Source organism: Mastigoproctus giganteus, chromosome 8 (assembly GCF_048544385.1).
Source record: "Mastigoproctus giganteus isolate SK-2022 chromosome 8, ASM4854438v1, whole genome shotgun sequence".
NCBI classification, from domain to species: domain Eukaryota; kingdom Metazoa; phylum Arthropoda; class Arachnida; order Uropygi; family Thelyphonidae; genus Mastigoproctus; species Mastigoproctus giganteus.
The window spans coordinates 221,572,736-221,595,229 of NC_143582.1; the positions used below are offsets into that span (position 1 = coordinate 221,572,736).

General features: G+C 37.8%; 1 protein-coding gene across 1 annotated transcript in view; it reads left to right on the forward strand.

The window, feature by feature from the left end:
- Nucleotides 1-22,494, forward strand: part of LOC150082346 (protein O-mannosyl-transferase TMTC3-like) — a 257,040-nt gene that overhangs the window by 197,546 nt on the left and 37,000 nt on the right. Inside the window, exons 14-15 of the mRNA XM_090380488.1 lie at nucleotides 5,429-5,511; nucleotides 14,290-14,362. Coding sequence (XP_090236614.1) covers nucleotides 5,429-5,511; nucleotides 14,290-14,362 — 156 coding nt within the window. The remainder of the gene's footprint in view (nucleotides 1-5,428; nucleotides 5,512-14,289; nucleotides 14,363-22,494) is intronic.

Genomic DNA, 22,494 nt, shown 5'->3' on the forward strand with positions numbered 1-22,494 from the left:
AGACTGTATTTTTATTATCTTGTTCAATAATATGCCCTAATGGTGAAAAAAGGTCAGGTTATACCTGACCTTTTTTCCATGGGATTCACAAACACTTGAATCCCATGGGAGCTTGAACCCCTCCCAAAATGGCGGGGATTACCCAACCTTTTTTTTTAGAATCATGGGTGGACTAGTGCATGAATTGTTTATTAAGAAAATATCAATCTTTTATTACTGTACTTTTATTTTTAAAGACACTCGTGCAGATACACACATATCATAACGTCAATATCTATTCACTATATATATATATATATATATATAAATAATATAAAATAAAAATATATAAAAATAAAATAAAAATATAGATGGAGAAGTTATTAAACACAAAATGCCGAGCCTAGTTGAAGAAAAAAGAGAAAAAGAATGTTAAGATCCTATAAAAAAAAAAAAAAAAAAAATTAATTATTAAGTAGAATTAAATCCGAATTAATGCCGAATTAACAGGCCAATTATATGTACAAAAGCTGAAAGAAAAAGAGGGGAGGGTGATAGAGATAAAAATTATAAAATAAAAATTATAAAATAAAAATTAAAAATTGGTACATAGATCAGGTATTTCATCAGGGGGCTACACCTGATCATGTACCAAACACTGTGTTTCTATGCAAACTCATGTTGATGGAGAAGCTGAAGAAATGAAAAGGAAATAAAAAGGAAATAAAAAATATAAAATTTTTTTTTTTTTTTTTTTTTATAAAAATTTTTATAGCTCCAGAAACATGAGTGAGGTAGCCCCAACGCAGTGTATTTAGATTAATAAATTAAGTAACGTAGTGTATTTGGAAATAAATTGAATAACGCAACCGCAGTGTATTTAGATTAATAAATTAAGAAAATTGAGTAACGCAGTGTATTTGGAAATAAATTGAGTCGATAGTATGTAAGAACGCCAGTTTAAATCGAAAGTATGTAATAAATAAATAAATAACAAGGTAGCTGTATAGAAAAAGGAAGCAATGCAAGGTAGGGGAGGGAAAAGAAGTTAAAAATACAGAGGCGAAGATAGTGAGAAAGAGGAAAGTGAGAATGTCCGAATCACCCTCGTATTACACTAATAGTTCAACGGACGGAAAAACGAAGAGTAGAAAGTAGAAAGATGTAAAGAGAAGGAAAAGAGTTTAAAGGATACTAGGCAAGCTGGGGGTGTAAGTACCCAACCTTATAGAGAGGGCCTTGGCTGTGAGAGTGTTAGTAGAAGTGGAAATTAATACCGCTAGCTTGTATTGTATATTTTACGAAATAAAATAAAATAAAAATATGAACAGGAGGAAAATTAAATACATACGATAACTGGCAGAAACAAGTTGAGTGAAATATAATTAAGAAATGACAATAAAATATGCAATCATGATTAATAAGGTACAATTATGTGAATATGATTAATAAGAATGGAATGCAAACAGAGGGAAAACTATGACAACGATGGTGGAGTTGCTCAGAAGAGAAGAACTATGGGAGCCCTCTGTGGTCAAAATAAAATAGAGAAAATAAAAGATTGGACATAAATAATTATTGATATTAAATTACGAAAATGAAAAGAAAACTTAGGAAGTGAAAGAACACGAACATCGTTCTAATAGAAGTTATAATAGAAGTCATTATGTGTGATCACTTTCCAAGTGGTGGAAATACCACCATTCAAATGTACAACTATACAACTATACAAGTATCGAATTAACCCTAATCAAGGTGGAACATGGTGAAACCGAATTTTTCTTTAATGTAATCAGAGAGAATTTTTATAATAAAATTTAAGAAATTAATAGGAATGTCATTATTGCGAAGTTTGGTATAAAGATCATTTAATGCACCAGCGAAAAGTGATTGATTGCTACTAATATTAGCTAAACGGATAATCTGTGTGCAGATAATATTTTTATGAACCTTAATCGAAATGTTCGAGTTCCAATTTGTTTTTTCCTTATTTTTCCTGTTTTTCCACATCTTTGTTTTCATATTTCATATATATATATATATATATATATATATATATATATATATATATATATATATATATATATATAGTCAATAGCTATTCACTATACATATATATATAATATATAAAGAATCTTTCTTTCTTTTCCTATTATTTCCTAACCTAACATTTAAGGTTAGGTCATGAAATATAATTGAACCTTTTCTAATATTTCCTAACCTACCATTTAAGGTCAGGTTACGAAATATAACGAAAAATAAAGAAACCTTTTCCTTTTTCATAACCAAACCTAAATCAACAATATAGTAAAAACACTCATGAACTCCAAAAATTTGCATTTAATAATGAGAAAAAAACATAATGAAGAATATAAAAATGAACAGAATGAAACTTTTATTAATTTAGTTTTCATCAAAAAATCAACCAACGTTTTATTTTCCTTACAAATTTCTTCCATCTTTAAAAGATTCATTGCTACTATTACCTGTTTACCATTCATCACAAAACTATTATGCACCGTTCTTTACTCATAAATACACATTATAATGCCAACCAATGACTACACAGTAGCTTGTCGTCTGTTGCACACCACCAATCATTTCATCGTTTGCCACACCTACCGGTGCCTCCGTAGCCAGGTGGGAAGGAGCAGCAGTGCGTAGCACAAGCTTCTTGATTAGACCGGGGTTCGAGCCCATCACCACCAAATACGGAGGATGCGGAAAGGTCAGGGAATGACCACCGCATATCCCGGTTGCTGTTGTTATTTGGTTTTTAGGAGCATTAGCAACTAAGGCCATATTGCTCCAGGATATGCGGTGGTCATTCCCTGACCTTTCCGCATCCTCCGTATTTGGTGGTGACGGGCTCAAACCCCAGTCTAATCAAGGAGCGTGTGCTACGCACTGCTGCTCCTTCCCACCTGGCTACGGAGGCGCCTTGCATATCCCGGAGCAATATGGCCTTAGTTACTAATGCTCCTAAAAAAACCAAATAACAAACAATAAGCCACACCTACCTGTCAATCAGTATATCCTTCTCGATTTCGGCTCCAGACCGATAAAACCTACCGTCTGTTTACCAAGCGAGCAGCGCTAGAGTCCAGTGTTCGGAAACTAATTTTCCGCATAAGTTATCCGACGTTTCTCATCATTCTTGTGTTGGCTTTCTTTACCTTAGCCATAAATTCAAGGCAGAACTAGACAAACAAATGGAGCGAATGGATGGGTGAAATGTGAAGGGTTTTTTTTTTTTTTTCTTTTTGGCTGATGCTGTATTAGCTTGCTTTCTTTCATCATTTGCCTCTACTAATGTTAATGCTAATTGCAGTTAATTCTATCAGTGTGATTAACTGCAAACTGGGCGTTTGAGCATGCTCAATGCCAATGGGATTCTTCATCTTTCTCAGAATAATCACCTCAGAGGGCATAAATTCAAATTGAGGAAGGACGGATGTCGGATAGATGTGCGGAAATTTGCCTTTGGCCAGCGGGTGGTTGGTTGGTGGAACCGACTTCCATCACTTGTTGTTGAAGTTGGTAGCCTAAACAAATTTAAAGCTCAACTGGACAGGTATTTCGAACGAACGGAGGGGTGAAATGGGAGTGGGTTTTTTTTTTTTTTTTTTTTTGGCTGATGCTGAATAAGCTTGCTTTCTTGCATCATATGCCTCTGCTAATGCTAATGCTAATGCTATTAGTGAAATTTATCGACTGAAAAAAAATAAATTAAAATTTTATGTACAAAGGAGGAAATTATGCCTATATTGCTTATTCCCTTAGCATTTCAGAGAACAGATAGCCCAGAAAATCAAATTATTTAAAAAATAGTTTTACAAATAAAATTATCACCATATCAAGTTTCATATTCCTTTATAATTTTTGCTTTCAATCTGAATAATATCTATGCATTCAGTCAGCATGGCTATAAAAAAACCCGTATCTTTCACTGTTGATATGTGTGAAATACTACAATACAACTGCTTTACAATTTATTTTAATTTAAAAAATGGAAATAATATTTAAATAATGAATATCAATTTATTCTTTTTTTAACTCAAAAAGATATATAAATAGTGTAAAATGTATACCAGTGTAATAATTGCATAACATTTTTGGCTACAAACAGGTCTCTCACTGTTAGCATTCTAAATACCATATATTAATAATAAAGAATCTATTAATAAAGAATTTCCTAAAATATATCATACATAAATGAGGGCTTACATATGCTCAATTTTTCCTATGTTCTATTAATATTTTAGAAATAAACAAGGAGTTACCTTTTATTCAGTCAGTAGGATTTCTTCTTTACCAATTCTCCTTATGTGAATAAATTACGAAATGTTACTTTAAAACAATATTACATAATTTTAAATAATTTAAAACTCATAATGTGTTTCTCACTATTGACATATGGGCAGTCCAACACCCCAGGATCACAGTGGTGAACCCCAATCCAACCCGAAAAATATCAAATCCTCATGCAACCTTTAGAGAAGGAAGACATTTTGTCCAAATGAAATACTATTAAAATGAGATAAAAGTACGATAAAATAATGAATTTAAAATCCACTAAAATTTCCTCCCTTAAATGGACTAAAACTTTTCAACAAGTGTTGAAAACAAGTGTTGTTCACAGGGTGGAATGAAACTAACGAAACATGTCTGTCGTTATTTTAAATTATTTCTTGTTATGTCTTGATTTTAAATTTGTTGTTTTATCATACTTTTATCTCATTTTAATAGTATTTCATTCATATTTCAAATTCACGTTTATGACAAAATGTCTTCCTTCTCTAAAGGTTGCATGGAGAGTTTGATATTTTTGGGGTTGGGGTTCACCACTGTGATCCTGGTATGTTGGACTGCCCGTGTGTCAATAGTGAGGAATACATTGAGTTTTAAATTATGTAATATTGTTTTAACATATAATTTCGTAATTTATTTGCATAAGGAGAATTGGTAAAGAATAAATCCTACTGACTGAATAAAAGATAACTCCTTGTTTATTTCTAAAATAAAATATATAATTTTTTAATATATTTATGAAATATAATATAATATATTTGTCATAGTCTTATGGCAAAATTTTAGTTTTAGGATTTTATAGTTTTTAGTTTATACATTTTCAGTTTGCAAACTGCTTACCCTTTTTTTCAGTCTCTCATTTTATGTGCCTCATTAAACTGCATATAATGAGGTCATTTTTCTTCTGTACAGTTCTTAGTGTTAGCCACTACTCTTTTAATAATATAACTTTTATGCATATTACAATTCTGTAAGCTTGTTGTAACATGGGCAGTATAAACAGAAAATGAATTAAATACTAAAATAACTCAGTGTTTAATTTTTGTAATACTCTAATAATTTAGTTGAATCATGCTTTTTTAATTATGCTATCATTGGACAATGATTAAAAGGATTACAGTGTTTTCAATTTTATTAGCTTTTTCGACAAGCTATTAGTATGAAAGTGGATTACATTCCTGCCTATATGAGTCGGGCTGATCTACTCATCAAACTTAACAGGTAATATGTTTGCATTATAAAGAAAGCATAAGCATTCTTGACAACTTTTAGAAATTTAAATCCAAAAAACTTTTAATACACATCCATCTTCTAGTTGAGATACATCAGAATAGCATTCCAGAACATTCCTTACAAATTAATAAATAATCGATGAGTGCATGTCACAGTGCAAAGAAAAATTATTATAAAATTCATTAAATATTTAAAATTTTTTTGTTTTTTTTGTTTTAGTATTTTTATATCTTCTTACCTTGTGACATGTCATTTTAAAGATATAAAGTGGTGTATAGCATATAAAATTATTTTCTGAAACATTTCCTACTTAGCAAGCATATATCATAGGAACTTCCATATCTCCTCTGAAATCTACTTTAAGAAAGTAAAAACCCTTCCCTTTACTGTTAGTTGTAATCTCCTTGGATATCTCTTATACTAATGAACACCATTAGAAAGAAACTGCTAATTCTGTACTTCAAAGATTTTTATTAGCTAATGAATCTTTAGTCATGCCCAAGTCAAGAATAGTGATACCATCCCTCCCCCAATATCAGTGGCATTTCTAATAAGTTGACGTAAGAAGCAGTAATCTAGATGACCAAGAATATTGCGCTCCTAGGCAAGTATCCTTCTCACAATTCTGAATTATGTCCAGTTAGCTAAAATCCCATAAAACATTATGATTTTCTTGCACACTCCTGTTGTATCTGATCATTCTTAAACCTGTTGAAATAATATTCTATGTTATTCTGATGATCTCCATTCTCTGGATTCATGCTTCTTGAATCTAGTGCTCTCTGATCAGAAGCATAATTCCGTCTCCCCCCCCCCTTTTGTCATGATGTCTTTCCTGTAAACATTTTACATACCATATTCAAGTTCTTCTTCCATATATCAGAATGGAACCATGCTGTGCCTCTGATATCCCTATTATTTTAACCAGTACTTCAAATTTATTAACGATACTGTACTGCTGTAATTTTTGCACTATTGTGCAAACATATGAGAGGCTCTTTTTATATTCTTTGTATCCATAAATACATCTCATACATCTCATGTAATTGATGTATTTAGGAATACAAAGCAATGCTTTCTCGAGGAATTTTAAAATATATATTTGATTAGTGGTAGTAATTTCTGAACAACTCTTTAGTCATCCTCATTGGTCATAATTAAGCCTGAATCCATTTCAGGATTCAGGTCTCTCCAACATGATTTGCTTTCTGTCTTTCTTATCTATTGTATAGTCCTGCTATTCTTTGGATTTTATCTTACCATTTGATTTCTCTCTCTCTCTCTCTCTCTCTCTCTCTCTCTCTCTCTCTCTCTCTCTCTCCCCTTTTAGTCCTCTTGGTGTTTATTCTATTGCTCCTCATGTTAACCTGTTGTCTACTATTCTTACTATGTGTCCGGCTCATCTCCATTTTTAATCTTTTCTACTATCTCCTTTGTCCCAATTGCCCCCCCCCCTCTCTCTCTCTCTCTCTCTCTCTCTCTCTCTCTCTCTCTCTCTCTCTCTCTCTCTCTCTCTCTCTCTCACACACACACACACACACATGCACACACACTTCTAATCTTTAATGGTTTTCAAATTGTTTTCTAATCTTGAATGGTGATTTCAAATATTATTCTTTAAATTTTTCTCTGAGTGATTAAAAACTTTTTTGTGTATTTTTTGTTCAGTATTCATGTTGTTCACTTAAATTCACTAATAATGCACCAAGTTTTAATTTGAGATCAATACATTTCCTTGTATCAGGAACAGGAAAAGGAATCACCAGTTGAGCTAGGCTTATCTACTAGACCAACTTTTGAATACATGTAATAGGCTATTATTATTATTATTTCTCCCTGATTGGGGGATTCCACTCCATGATGGGTACTGCACCAAGTACACAGGGTGGTTGTAATGTCTGGTGTTACTGTTGCTCGAGGAAATCTCTGACTATCCTACAGGTGTTCGGATTGTGACTTTCTGGAGTTCCTTGTAGGTGTTCTCTGGGAGACCTATTACTGCTAGGCTGCTATGTAGAGTCTTTGGCACCATACGTGTAGCCAGCGGGTAGTTGGTTGGTGGAACAGACTTCCATCCCTTGATGTGGAAGTTGATAGCCAGCTGAGCCTTAAATAAATGCTCATAAATGCTTAAATAAATAAGGCTCAGCTGAACAGGTATTTAGAACGAATGGAGGGGTGAAATGGGAGTGGTGTTTTTTTTTGGCTGATGTTGCATAAGCTTTCTTTCTTGCATCATATGCCTCTACTAATGCTAATACTGGTGGTTGACACGATGATCGGGATGGTCGATACTTCTTGCATATGCCACATCTCCTTGACTTCATGTCTCAGGTTCGTGTACTTCCTAATTTTTTCCTCATGGGTTTTCTGGACATTGTTAGTGTTGGGCACCACTATGTCAATCAGGTAGGTAGCCTTTTCCATCTTGTCCACAAGAGTTATGTCCAGTCTGTTGTGCGCAATGGTCTTATCCGTTATTATGCCGCAATCCCAGTACAGCTTGTGGGTTCAGGTCTCTAGTACTGCCTGGGGTTCGTACTTGTAGTATGGTACACTTTCTTTGGTCAACTGGTATTTCCTTGCTAGCTTCTGATGTATTATCCTGGCTACCTGGTCATGTCTATGAGTGTACTCAGTCTGGGTGATCACCTTGCAACCCACAGTGATGTGTTGGATCGTTTCTGAGGCCAGGTGGCATCGTCGACATGTGTCATCTGACATTCTGGGCTCCTTTGCGATGTATTTTCTGTAGTTTCTAGTGTTGATTATTTGGTCTTGGATGGCCAGCATGAATCCTTCAGTCTCGGGGAAGAGTGTCCCACTTGTGAGCCATGCATTGGAAGCAGTGTTATCGATATGATCTTGATGGAGATCATTGTAGTGTCTGCCATGGAGTGTCTTCGTTGCCCATCTTTCTAACTTTGTTTCTTGTGCCGTCTGGGTGGGTGGGGGTTCCTCGCTTAGGTTGAGTGGTGTATACCACTTATCTATCTTCCTTATGGCCTGGTGGAGTGGTGCTGTGTTGTTCTCGAAGTAATCCTTCTGGTTAACTATCACTGTTTTCTGTTGCTCTATCAGGTTCCTCCCTCTTTCCAAGCTATTGTTAGTCTCTCCACTGCTGACTTCAGGTGGTGTTGGCAGCTCTTGTTCATCATTGTCCTTGTCTTTTGCATGATATCTTCTAGCTCGGTGTTAGACCAATCTATGACCCCAAAGGTGTATGTTAGTACTGGAGCTGCATAGGTGGCTTTAACTGTGTTCCCTCTGTTCAGTTTTGCTTTAGGCAGGCTTCTGAGTCTCTGATGATATTTTTCAGTTAGGCACTTCTTGATTTCCTTGTGTTCTAACTGCTGAGCCTGCATCATCCCTAGGTATTTGTAGGTCTCTCCTTCTGTCATAGCTTTGATCTCTTTACCAGTCAGCAGCTGGTAGTTTCGGCTAACTAACTTTCCCTGGTGCAGTGTGTGGGTCTTGCATTTGTCTAGACCAAATTCCATCCTGATGACCTTGCTGAATTCTTCAGTGATCCGGAGTAGTTGCTGGAGTTGCTTCTCGGTTGCCACATAGAGCTTGATGTCATCCATGTACATCATGTGGGTGAGGGTGTACAGGTTTTTTCTTCCTTCTTTGAGATTATATCCATACTTGCTGCCATTAAGCATGGTGGATAGTGGGTACTCCATTTCGCCATTGTTGCTCCTAGGAAGTTTGTCACTATCGGATTGACTTTGTAGATGTTCAGCACCTCAATTAGCCAGCTATGAGGCACTGAGTTGAAGGCTTTGCGGTAACCGATGTAGGCTGTGTACATGTTGCGGTGCTTCTTGTAGGCTTGCTCCATAACTGCGGAATCTATGGTTAATTGCTCCCTGCATCCTTTGCTCCCCCGCTTGCATCCTTTCTGCTCTTTGGCCATTATGTTCTGACTCTCTAAGTGTTCTGATATCTTCTTGGTTATGCAGCTGGTTAGGATCTTGTACATCGTTGGGAGGCAGGTGATTGGCCTGTATTTCGCCGGGTTTCTTGTATCTTTGTCTTTAGGCTTCAGATATGTGACTCCTTTGGTGAGAAACTTCAGGATTGTCTCCGGGTGCCTTATCATTTGAGTGAACTGCTCTGCTAGGTGCTTGTGTGTGCAGGTGAGCTTCTTGTACCAGTAGTTGTGGATGTTATCAATTCCTGGGGTTCACCAGTTGTGGGTGTTCCTGATCGACTGTTTTACTTCTTCTTCTCAAATCTCCCAACCTCTCATCTCTTGTATGTCCTTGGTTTTCTTCTGTTCTACTTCTATCCAGGGTGCTCTGCTATTATGTCTTACTTCACTGCTCCAGATATTTCCCCAGAACTCCTCAATCGTCTTCTTCTCGGGTGGTCCATTTCCTGCTTTATCATCTTCACCCAGTTTCCAGGGCTCTTTGGTCCTCATCAAAGATTCGGTTGTTTATTTTCCTCTGGGAGCTCTCTTTGTATCTGCATAGTCTCTTTCTGAATGCGAGGAGGTTCTGCTTCAATGTGTCCAAGTATTCTCCTTTTCTCTGATTTCTGGTCTCATGTTTGCTGTGGACGTTGTCTCTCTTGATGATGCTCTTCACCTTTCCAATCAATTTCTTACTTCTATTACCGTGTTGGTACTGGGTCAACTGACCTATCTTGACTCTTAATTCTTCTATCTTCTGCTCAAGTCTTCTTTCCAAAGCTGGCGATTCCTTCTGTTTTCGGTTCTTCTGCTGCTGGTCCCTCGTTTCTTTTCCACTAATCCTAGTAGCTGCTATGGCAGCACAGTATATGGCTGTGTGGATAGCCTCCAGCATTGCACCATTGTTGTCAAGGTAATGTGGCATTATTTGCCGATTGAGGCGGTCTGTTACTCTCCACAGGATTTTATTTGGCTTCTACTTAGGTATCACATGGGTTCTTGTGGGGTTCCATTCCTTCGAATTCTGTTGGGGCTTTCTTCCACTAGTCTTCTATTCTAGATATCATGGCTTCGTCTCTTTCCACTTCAGCTACTCTGGGTTGTATTTCTTCTTGCTGTTCCTCCTCTTGTTCCATGGTATGATGTTCCTCCTCTGGTTCCATATTGACCATATTCTTTGTGCTTTGTAGTTGATTGCTGACATCCTGCTTGATTTTTTCCAAGATGGCAGACGCTATTATGTTCTTCGTAACAATGATCCTTCTTTGGTCTGCTAATCACTGTTCAGTAACCTGAATATCCAGGTATTGTTCCAACCACTTGGTATGTAGTCGTGACCTATACATTGTCATATTGGTCTCTAGCCTGGTTATTTCATAGTATGCTCGCATGATGTATGTATTCATTTCAATGCTCCACTTCATGCATTGGTGTTTTCTTCCTTCCTGGGTGATCACCAGCGCACTTGCACAGGAAACACTTCCAGTTGGTGGGGCTGGATGGTCTTGCCCTTCTCTTGTGGTAGCCTTACAGGGAACAGCACCACTTTCTCCACTGTCTTGCTCGGGAGACTGTCTCCAACTTTTCGAACCAACCCTTATGCCTAAAGCCTGAACACAAGTCACTTTATCCTGCGCCACACTCGATGCAGTATGAATAATATTTCTCTGCGACATCATCCATCTATGGAGGTGGACTTGTTTTAGCTTCGGCTTATGTCCAGTGGTTTATTTAATTTATTTTTTTAGTTCTCGCAAGTGACACCAGATGGTGCCGCTATCTCCCTCAGCTGTTGCTCCAACCTTGGGGAAGGTAAGTCCAATGAGGTAACTTGCGCGATATTTTTTTGTTTTTTAATCACCATTTAATATTATTATTATATCAGTCTCTCAGTGTAATAGAGCCGCGTTTGTTCCACTAAGGCGGGATTCAAGCCTGGGTCCATCAGGCTGGTAGTCCAGTGTCTTAACCACTGGGCCATCGTGCCCCCTTATTGTTGTTGTTATTATCATCTTATTTCTCCCTGATTGGGGATTCCACCTCGTGACAGGTATCACTACCAAGTAAACAGGGTGGTTGTTGTTATGTCTGGTGTTACTGTTGGTTGAGGAACTCTCTCACTATCCTACAGGTGTTCAGGATTGCAACTTTCTGGAGTTCCTTGTACGTGTTCGCTGGGAGACCTATTGCTGCTATGCTGTTGTGTAGGGTCTTTGGCACCATAGCTGTGGTTGACACGATGATTGGGATGGTCGTTACTTGTTGAATATGCCACATCTCTTTGACTTCGTGTCTTGGGTTTGTGTACTTCCTGATTTTTTCCCCATGGGTTTTCTGCAGGTTGCCAGTGTTGAATACCGCTATGTCAATCAGATAGGTAGCCTTTTCCTTCTTGTCCATAAGTGTTATGTCCAGTCTGTTGTGCGGGATTGTCCTATCCGTTATTATGGCGCGGTCCCAGTACAGCTTGTGGGTTCGGGTCTGGGTCTAGTACTGCCTGGGGTTTGCACTTGTAGTGCGGTACACTTTCTTCAATCAGCTGGTATTTCCTTGCTAGCTTTTGATGTATTATTCTAGCTACCTGGTCATGTCTGAAGCCAGGTGGCATCGTCGACATGTGTCATCGGACACTCCAGGCTCCTAGGTGATGTATTTTCTATAGTTTCTGGTGTTGATTACCTGGTCTTGGATGGCGAGCATGAATCCTTCAGTCTCGGGGAGGAGCGTTCCACGCGTGAGCCATGCATTGGAAGCAATTTTATCTGTGATCTTGATAGAGTTCATTGCAGTGTCTTCTCTGCCCATCTTTCTAGCTTCGTTTGTACCTCCTGTTTGGGGTGGACTCCTTGCTTAGTTTGAGGGGTATACCACTTATCTATCTTGCTTATGGCCTAGTGGAGTACTGCTGTGTGTTTCTGGAAGTAATCTTTCAGGTTAACTATCACTGCCTTCTGTAGCCAGGTGGGCAGGAGCAGCAGTGCGTAGCATACGCTTCTTGATTAGAGCCCGTTCGAGCCCGTGCCCACCAAATACGGAGGATGCGGAAAAGTCAGGGAATGACCACCGCATATCCCCGGAGCAACATGGCCTTGGTTGCTAATGCTCCTAAAAACCAAATAACAAATAACAAACAATCTGTTGCTCAGTGAGGTCTATCAGGCCCCTTCCTCCTTCTTCCTGGGCAATTGTCAGTCTCTTCACTGCAGATTTTGGGTGGTGTTGGTGGCTCTTGGTCATCATTGTCTTTGTCTTTCTTGTGATATCCTCCAGCTCGGTGTTAATCCAATCAATGACCCCGAAGGAGTATGTTAGCACTGGGACTGCATAGGTGTTTATGGCTTTAACTGTGTTCCCTCCATTCAGCTTTGCTTTCAGCAGGCTTCTGAGCCTCTGATGGTATTTTTCGGTCAGGTAGGCCTTAATTTCCTTGTGCTGTAACTGCTGAGGCTGCATTCTCCCTAAGTATTTGTAGGCCTCTCCCTCTGCCATGGCTTCGATCTCTTTACCAGTCTGCAGCTGATAGTTTCGGTTGACTAATTTTCCCTGGTGCAATCCATGGGTCTTGTATTTGTCTATACCAAATTCCATCCTAATATCATTGCTGAATTCTTCGGTGATCTGGAGTAGTTGCTGGAGATGCTGCTCGGTTCCCGCGTACAGTTTGATGTCATCTATGTGCATCATGAGGTGTACAGGTTCTACCTTCCTTCTTTGAGGTTATATCTGTACTTGCTACTGTTGAGCATTGTGGATAGCAGGTTAAGTGCTAGACAGAACCACAATGGGCTCAGGGCCTCTCCCTGAAAGATTCCTCTCCTGATGGGGATTGGCCTGGTTGTGATGTTTTCGACCTTAATGGTGGTACTCCATTTTGCCATCATTTCTCCTAGGAAGTTTGTCACTATCGGATTGACTTTGTAGATGTTCAGCGCCTCTATTAGCCAGCTATGAGGCACTGAGTCGAAGGCCTTTCGGTAATCGATGTAGGCTGTGTACGTGTTGCAGCACTTCTTGTAAACTTGCTCCATAACAGCGGCATAATAATAATAATAATTATTATTATTAGCCATATGATGCAAGGAAGCTTATGCTGCACCGGCCAAAAAAAAAAAAAATTCCAGTGTTATCCTGAGAGAGAAAGAGAGAGAAAATCAGAAGTAGAAGGGAATCACCAAGAAAGCAAGAAAGAGAAGAATGATGATATCCTACTCAGGACGACCCAGGGTTTGCCAAGCCTATACTCACCAGATGTGAGCCCCCTGGTGTAAAATACAAGATGTGCCCTCATAACTAATATGGGAATTGCCTGTGGCCATTTCCATCTGAATCATGATGTCTTTGGAGGAAGTATCGGAAGAGGAATTTGGTTACCAAAACTTTATCTACTACTGAACTTAAATTCAAGCTTACATGATTCTGAAAAGAATGTAGCTTAACAATATTAGCTTTTGAAAAGATAAGAATTAATTTGCAAAATATTATAGAAAATAACTTCACAAAATTAAATAAAATTTATAAAATTACTCTTAATCCAATCTTCCTTTAGTCTTCATGAACATATCTGACAAAACAAACTGATATTTGTCTGCTCTTTCCGTGATTGCCAGTTTGCAAATAGTGGGAATTAATGCTGATCAAATCTGTCACTCAGCTTTCTCTGTATGCATCCCCACAAAAAAAAAAAAAAAAAGAGAGAGAAAAAAAGCTTTTCATGAGTTGTTTTGTGATGATTAGCTAATATCAACCTAAAAAATTTTAATTTATCATAGGAAGTCATTTTATGCTCATCCCATATTTATTAATGTTAATTAATTACATCTGTTAATTATATTCCTTATATATTTCAGATCAGATGAAGCTCAAAATATGTACCACAAAGCCTTACTTTATGACAACAGTAATCCAGACATCTTTTACAATGTAAGTTTAAAGTTTATCTTGTTTACCAATATGTATAAATAAGCCACTATATTACAATTCATGTACAAGTTGCAATGTGCAGAGTGATTATAAACTTACTTTACTTAAAAGATTTATAGCTCTGATTTTATTCAAGCTTGTTTTGTTCAAGGCAGGATTGTAAGCAAATATCCCAGTGGTATTTAAGTTTTTCGGACTGAAAGTCATGTCCTTGCCCACTTACTCTATATGTACAACATTATCATGAAGCATCCATAGTTAACTTTATATTATCATTTAACATCTGTATTTCAACCAACTTGTAGCTGCCTTAGGGCCATCTTGGCAGGTTCTGGTTATAGCTATAGCTTTTGCAATCCAAATCTTTAGCTATTCAATAGTGTTTGGCATATAATGCACATATAAGATAACATTCTTCACTGAGTCCCATAATGAGAAGTCTGAGTGAGTTTGGATTTAGTTTTGATTTTTATTTATTTGAAGAAAATAATTTGTACAAGAATTATTGAGGTCTCAAGGTACTGTAATTTTTGTATCCTTTAAAAGGCATGAAATAAAATAATTTTCTGTGTAAATCTAAAGATCTCTGGTCGATAATGTTTTGTTTGCTAACACTCATTTCAGTATATATGGTTTGACCATCAGTGGTTACATAGTCATTATCAAAAACTGGGAATCCAATCAGTGGCGGATTACCCATTAAGGCAATGAGGCACGTGCCTAGGGGCCCCAGGCTTTGGTGGCCCCAAGCCAAGACATTTTCCTATAGTGTTCTAAAATAGATTAATGTTTTCAGTAAACATCATAAAAATCTTGATTAATTTAAGCAAAAATTCAAAAGTACAAAATTTCATTTTTTTGCCACCTAACTTTTATTTATTTTTTATTCTTTTTTTTTTTTATTATTATTTTTTGGGGGCCCCCAAATATAATTTGCCTAGGGGCCCCAACTATCCTTAATCTGTCACTGCATCCAATTAATATATGTTGGACTGTCAGAAAAGCATGCATTTTCCACATTGGGAGTTGGTGGCGGGAACGGGTTCTTCTACTCTTAAAAGGTATTTACGAATAAGGGGACTGTGACATATTTGAAGTTGTATTTAGGTGTATTTAGATGGTATCACTTTTTGTGCATTATGCCACTTTTCTAAGAAATATTGAGCAGCGTGCAGTTGCATGTTGCCCACTTGAATGAATCTTCTTAGAAAAGTGGCATGCATGATTGCTTGCAATTACCAGAAACTAGAAGGTACCACAAAATGTGATACCATCTAAATGCATGCAGAGCTCTGGAGTAATTCTTTATATCATTATAGCCAGTATTTCGAAAAAATGCATCAAACTTTGGGTATAAGTCCTCATTGTTCAACACTTCAAGGTCAGTGCTTATCTGGGTTATGCTATTAGTTAAGAAATACATAAAATCCAAGGAAGTGAAGCCAGTCGACATTGCTGGACAGTGCAGTGTCGAGTCAGTTTGGTGTGACATAAGCATTGGGAGATCAAAATTGTGAGTAGGAGTGTGCTATAGGCATTAGCATTAGTAGAGGCATATGATGCAAGAAAGCAAGCTTATTCAGCATAATGACTCTGATGAGTATAATAAGAAACTGTACGGGGAAATAGAGTGGGCCAGTAAATCAGAGAGTCTTATAATGGGAGATTTTAATTTCCCAGATATTGACTGGAATTTGGGGGCTGGTCACTCACACACTATCAAGGCTTTTGTAGATTTATTGGATGATTGTTTTCTACATCAGCATGTTCGGGAGGCAACTAGAGGGAGTAATACTCTTGATTTGATTATCAGTAGTGATTCTTCATGCATTAAGAATCTGCAGGTAAATGAACCACTAAGTGGCAGTGATCACAGTGTGCTGAAGTGGGATTTACTCAAAGAGGTAACTACCATTAGGGGTAAAGGGAAGGGTTATTGCTTCCGTAAAGGCGACTACGATGGACTGAGACAGTATTTAAATTCTATACAGTGTGACCAACTGATGATGTTACCAACAGCAAATTCAAAATGGGAAGCATTCAAAGAACTTATCTTGGAAGCTACTAGGCTTTACCTACCAACTAAGAAATATTGTTCAAGGTTTAGGCCTAAGTGGATGTCAGATGAACTAATGAGACATGTGACAGAGAAGAAAATGCGGAGGATAAATATAAATTAACATGTGACACAAAAGCCTATGATAGATATAAGCTGGTCTGTGACCAAGTTACAAAGGAGGTTAGGCCGGCAAAGGCAGATTATGAGAAATCTTTGGCAAAGAATGCAAAGAAAAACAGCAAAGAGTTCTTTACTTATGTAAATTCTAGAAGGAAGGGGATGAATCAGATTGGTCCACTTGATATCGATGGGTCAGCTGTTGATGATCCTGCTCAGGTAGCTAACAAACTGAATGAATATTTTGCATCGACATTCACACATGGGGAGTTATTCAGCGAGAGGAATACCAGAGGTCAACTCTAGCAGTAAGCTAGAGAATCATGTAATAACTGAGAGTAAAGTGGAGGAGAAATTGTTGAAGATAAATACAAGAAAGGCACCTGGGGTGGATGGGATATATCCAGTTATATTAAAGTAGGCAGCAAAGGAAGTAAGCAAACCCTTAGCCATAATTATGAGAGCTTCCTTGGACTCAGGGGAAGTACCCATGGACTGGAGATGTGCAAATGTGACCCCAATTCACAAAGGCGGATCAAAGGGCGACACAAGTAATTATAGACCTGTTAGTTTAACTTCAGTTCCTGGAAAATTAATGGAGGCACTGGTTAAAGAAGCACTGCAGGATCATCTAGACAAGACTTCAGTTATAGCTCAGAGACAGCATGGTTTTGTTAAGGGGAAGTCTTGCCTGACCAATTTGATTGAATACTATGATGCAGTCACAAAAGAACTGGATGCAGGGAATAACTTTGATATTGTATACTTGGATCTTAGAAAGGCTTTTGATACTGTTGCACATGGAAGACTGCTGCACAAATTGGAGCAGTGTGGCATTGGAGGCAAATTGCTGCTATGGATAAAGGGGTAGTTGAGGGGGAGAAGACAGAGAGTGGTAATCAATGGACACTGCTCATCGTGGACTAATGTTATTAGTGGATCCCTCAGGGTTCAGTATTGGGTCCATTATTGTTTTCTGTATTTATAAATGATATTGATGATGATGTATCAAGCTTAATATCCAAGTTTCCAGATGATACGAAGGTTGGCAGGGTTGTCAAGGACACTACTGACACTATGCTACTGCAACAGGATCTGGAAAGGTTGAGCAGATGAGCTGAGAGGTGGCAAATGAAGTTTAACATTGACAAATGTAAAGTACTACATATGGGAAACAGCAACCCCAGAGCAACGTATCAACTCTGTGGTACTACACTGACAGTGGTAGAGAATGAAAGGGACCTGGGGGTGGTTGTGCATGCAGATATGAAGTTTTCTGAGCAGTGCAGATGGGCTGCAAGAGTAGCTCATGGTGTTTTGTCAATGATATATAGGAATTTGCTAGCAGGGAAAAGGAGGTCATGTCCCTCTGTATAAGGCAATGGTCAGGCCACGCCTTGGAGGCATCATTTTAGGTCTGGAGGCATCATTTTAGGGAGGATGTAGAACTGCTGGAATGAGTACAGAGAAGGGCAACAAGATTAGTGAATAGAACAAAGGGTTGATCTTATGAAGAAAGGCTAAAGATTTGCAAATTACAGTGTCTGGAGACTAGGCACCTGCGAGGTGATCTGATTGAGGTGTATAAGACCTTGAATGGCTTGAGCAAGCTCAATGCTGATGGGATTCTGCCTCTTGCCCAGATTAATTGCCTGAGTGGACATAAATTCAAATTGAGGAAACATAGTTGTAGAATAGATTTGCAGAAGTGTGCCTTTAGCCAGTGTGTGTGTGTGATTGATTGCTGAAACAAACATCCATATATTGTCATAGAAGTTGACAGCTTAAATAAATTCGAGGTAGAACTAGACCAAACACTTGGTGCAAATGGATGGGCGAAATAGGAAGGGTTTTTTTTTTTTTTTTTTTGGCTGATGCTGTATAAGCTTGCTTTCTTGCATCATATGCCTCTACTAATGCTAAAGCTAAAATATACATTGAGTAGTAGATTAAGATCAGTTTAGGCAGTGCCTAAACTGATCTTAATCTACCCTTGTCACCCTTTGTGAATTGGGGTCACATCTCCAGTCCATGAATACCTCCCCTGATTCCAAGGAAGCTCTCATAATTATGGCTAAGGGTTTGCTTACTTCCTTTGCTGCCTCCTATGATATAACTGGATAGATCCCGTCCACCCCAGGTGCCTTTTTTTATGTTTATCTTCAACAATTTCTCCTCCACTTTGCTCTCAGTTATTAAAAAATCATTTAACTCATTACCATAGTTTTATACACCTCTGGTATTCCCCTCCCTGAATAACTCTTCATATGTAAATGTAGATGCAAAATACTCATCACTTTGTTAGCTACCTGAGCAGGATCATCAACAGTTGAACCATCGATATCAAGTGGATCAATCTGATTCATCCCCTTCCTTCTAGAGTTTGCATAATTAAAGAACCCTTTGCTGTTTTTCTTTGCATCCTTTGCCAATGATTTCTCGTAATCTGCCTTTGCCTGCCTAACCTCCTTTGTAACTTGATTACAGACGAGCTTATATCTTCCGTAGGCTGTTAATTTATATGTATCCCATACATTTTTCATCTCTGCCACATGTCTCATTAGTTGATCTGACATCCATTTAGGCCTAAACCGTGAACAATATTTCTTGGTTGGCATGAAAAGCCTAGTAGCTTCCAAGATTAATTCTTTGATTGTTTCCAATTTAGAATTTGTTGTTGGTAAAATCATCAGTTGGTCCCACTGTATGGACCTTAAAAACTGTCTCAGACTTCTGTAGTCACCTTTATGAAAGCAAAAACCCTTCCCCTTACACCTGATGGTAGTTACCTCTTTGAATAAATTCCACATCAGCACACTGTAATCACTGCAACCTAGTGGCTCCTTTATCCGCAGATTCATAATTCATGAATAATCACTACTGGTAATCAAATCAAGCATATTACTTCCTCTGGTTGCCTCCCGAACATGCTGCTGTAGAAAACAATCATCCAATAAATCCACAAACTCCATGCTAGTGTGCGAATGACTAACCCACAAGTTCCAGTCAATATCTGGGAAATTAAAACCCCCCATTATAAGACAATCTGATTTACTGGTCCACTTTATTTCTCTGTGCAATTGCTCATTATACTCATCAGATTCATTAGGCCTATAACACACACCTACTCTCATTTTTGCTTTCACAGTGCTTATGTCACACCAAATACTCTCAACACTATACTGCCCACCCATGTTAGCTTAATGCACTTCCTTCGATTTTTGTGTTTATTAACTAATAGCATAACCCCTCCTCCTTTTCTATTATGCCTGTCCTTCCTGTACACAATATACTCCCGAAATTCCAATTTTGCATTCCTTATATCTCTCTGGCACCACATCTCTGATATCCCAACAATATCTGCCTTTGATGTGTTGACCAGCACCTCAAATTCATCAGATTTATTTACTACACTCCTAGCTTGGTATACACACAAGTATACATACACCTGTTCTTATTCTTAGCTACCCTAACACAGCCCATGTTCCTTGTATATATAACACAGCCCATGTTCCATATTTACTTGTTCCACAATGTCTCCCAGCAGTCTCTGAAATCTCTGAATTCCCAGCAGACTCCCAGCAGTCTCTGAAATCTCTGAATTCCCAGCAGACTCCCAGCAGTCTCTGAATTAAGTAAAAGCACTTAATAAACTAATTTTGCACTAACCACATGGTAAAAGGGTAGCTCATTTCAAAAATTATTTATATGGATAAATTAAATTTCTCACATACAAAGTTCACCAAGTTTCATTTTTAACACAATTATACAGTTATACATTATGCAGTTGGCATTAGTAGAGGCATATCATACAAGAAAGCAAGCTTATACAGCCAAAAAACATTAGCAAAAAAAAAAAAAAAAAAAAAAAAAACTTCCCATTTCACCCATCCAATCACTCCAAAAGTCTGTCTAGTTCTTCCTTGAATTTATTTAAACTATCAACTTCCACAACGACCGATGAAAGTTTGTTCCAGCAGTCAACTACCCACTGGCTAAAGGAAAAGTTTCACACAACCATCTTTCCTCAGATGGATATTTAATTTGAATTTATGCCCTCTCAGGTGCATAATCTGAGCAAAAGGAAAAATTCCACCAGCATTGAGCTCGCTGAAACCATTATAGGCCTTATACACCTCAGTCAGATCACATCGCAGGTGCCTAGTCTCCAGATGCTGCAATTTGCAGAACTTAAGCCTTTCTTGGTAAGAGCACCAAGATGTTCCCCTCACCAATCTTGTTGCCCTTCTCTGTACTCATTCCAGCAACCCTACATCCTTCCTAAAATGAGGCCTCCAGACCTGCATGCAGTATTCAAGGTGTAGCCTGACTACTGCCTTATACAAGGGGATAATCACCTCCTTATGCCTACTAGCAAAATTCCTATATATCATTGACAAGACTCTATGAACTACTCTTGCCGCCTATCTGCACTGCTCAGAAAACTTCTGACTGCACAATTACCCCCAGGTTTTTTTCATTCTCTGCTACCCTGAGTGCAGTACAGCACAGTTGGTATGTTACTCTGGGGTTGGTGTTATCCATATGCAATACTTTGCATTTGTCAATGTTAAACTTCAGTTGCCACCTCTCAGCCCATCTGCCTAACTTTTCTAGAGCCTGTTGCAGGAGCATACTGTCATTAACAACCCTGCCAATATTATAAAGACTAGTGTAACATAAATAAATTTATGAACTTAATAAAACTTGTATTATTCTTCTCTGTTAGAATTGCAATGTAACAGAAAATTGCATTGTGTGAAATAGAATTTTTTTGCTGTAGTGCATGTGTGGAACTGATAGGGTTTGGATGTTGGAATGTAACAGAAAATTGCATTGTGTTAAATAGTAGTTTTTGAATTGTTTTGTTGTAGTGGACTAAGAGGGTTTTGGATGTTGGAATGTACTGTTGATATTATGGCTTTATTGGTTGTTTCATTTTCCTTGGCAGTATGGCTGAAGATCCAACAGAACAAGATATATTTTGTTAAACTTTTCTAAAACTTGCCCTGATTTGTCAAGTCCTTGCTTGTCCCATAAGGGATTATGTGCATTAAAGTCTCTAATAATGCAGAAAGGAGAAAAGGTTCGAGATAATATATTTTCAAGGTCAGTGCAAGAAATTTTTTGATTATGGAGAAGACATAAAGCAGTTATGGTAACAGTAAAATGCAGAAATAACTGAGCAGCTACAACTTCTAGATTTGTTTGTAGGGGGGAGAGAGAGAAAGGTTCCATAATGGCTATTGTTACATCTCACTCATTATTTGTGTATGATTTGGAAATAGGTGGTTTGAAGATAGTAACAGGAGTCTTCTTCCTTGTTTTCCTGGTAAGTAACATTGCTTTCAACTTTATATTTTTGAATGTGTTTTTTCATTTTCCACCATTCACAATTTCTGGAATAGGCCAAATGCTCCTTTTTTTTTGGTTTGGACATTTTGACTGAGACACAGTAAATTCTGAATTAACATTCTCTGTTAATCCAGCTGGCACATGTGTTGTCCGTGAGTAACCAAATTTCTGACATTTGTAACACTGTATCGGTTCGGAATAAATAGTTTTACCTTATGTACAACAAGAATACAAGGAAGATGAAAGTGAATCAGATTGGACCCTTGTGCACTGAATGTGGAAAAGTCTTAGACAACCTAGCTGATGTTGCAGATGAATTGAACAGGTACTTTGCATCTCTCTTTACTGAAGAAAGGCCCTTTATACTGAGAAGAGGCTGTTGTGAGTGAGGCTGAGTCATATGAAATTAGTGATTTAGAAATTACAGATGACTGTTTATTAGAAATTGTAGAAATTTTCTTTATTATGCTTGAAAAAAACTTTCAAGCATAAAGGCAAGTAAAGCTCCTGGAGCTTATGGCATATACCCAGTAATTTTGAGAGAGGCTGCCAGGAAGTGTATTGAACTATTGAAATTAATTATGAGGGCATCTTTGGACTT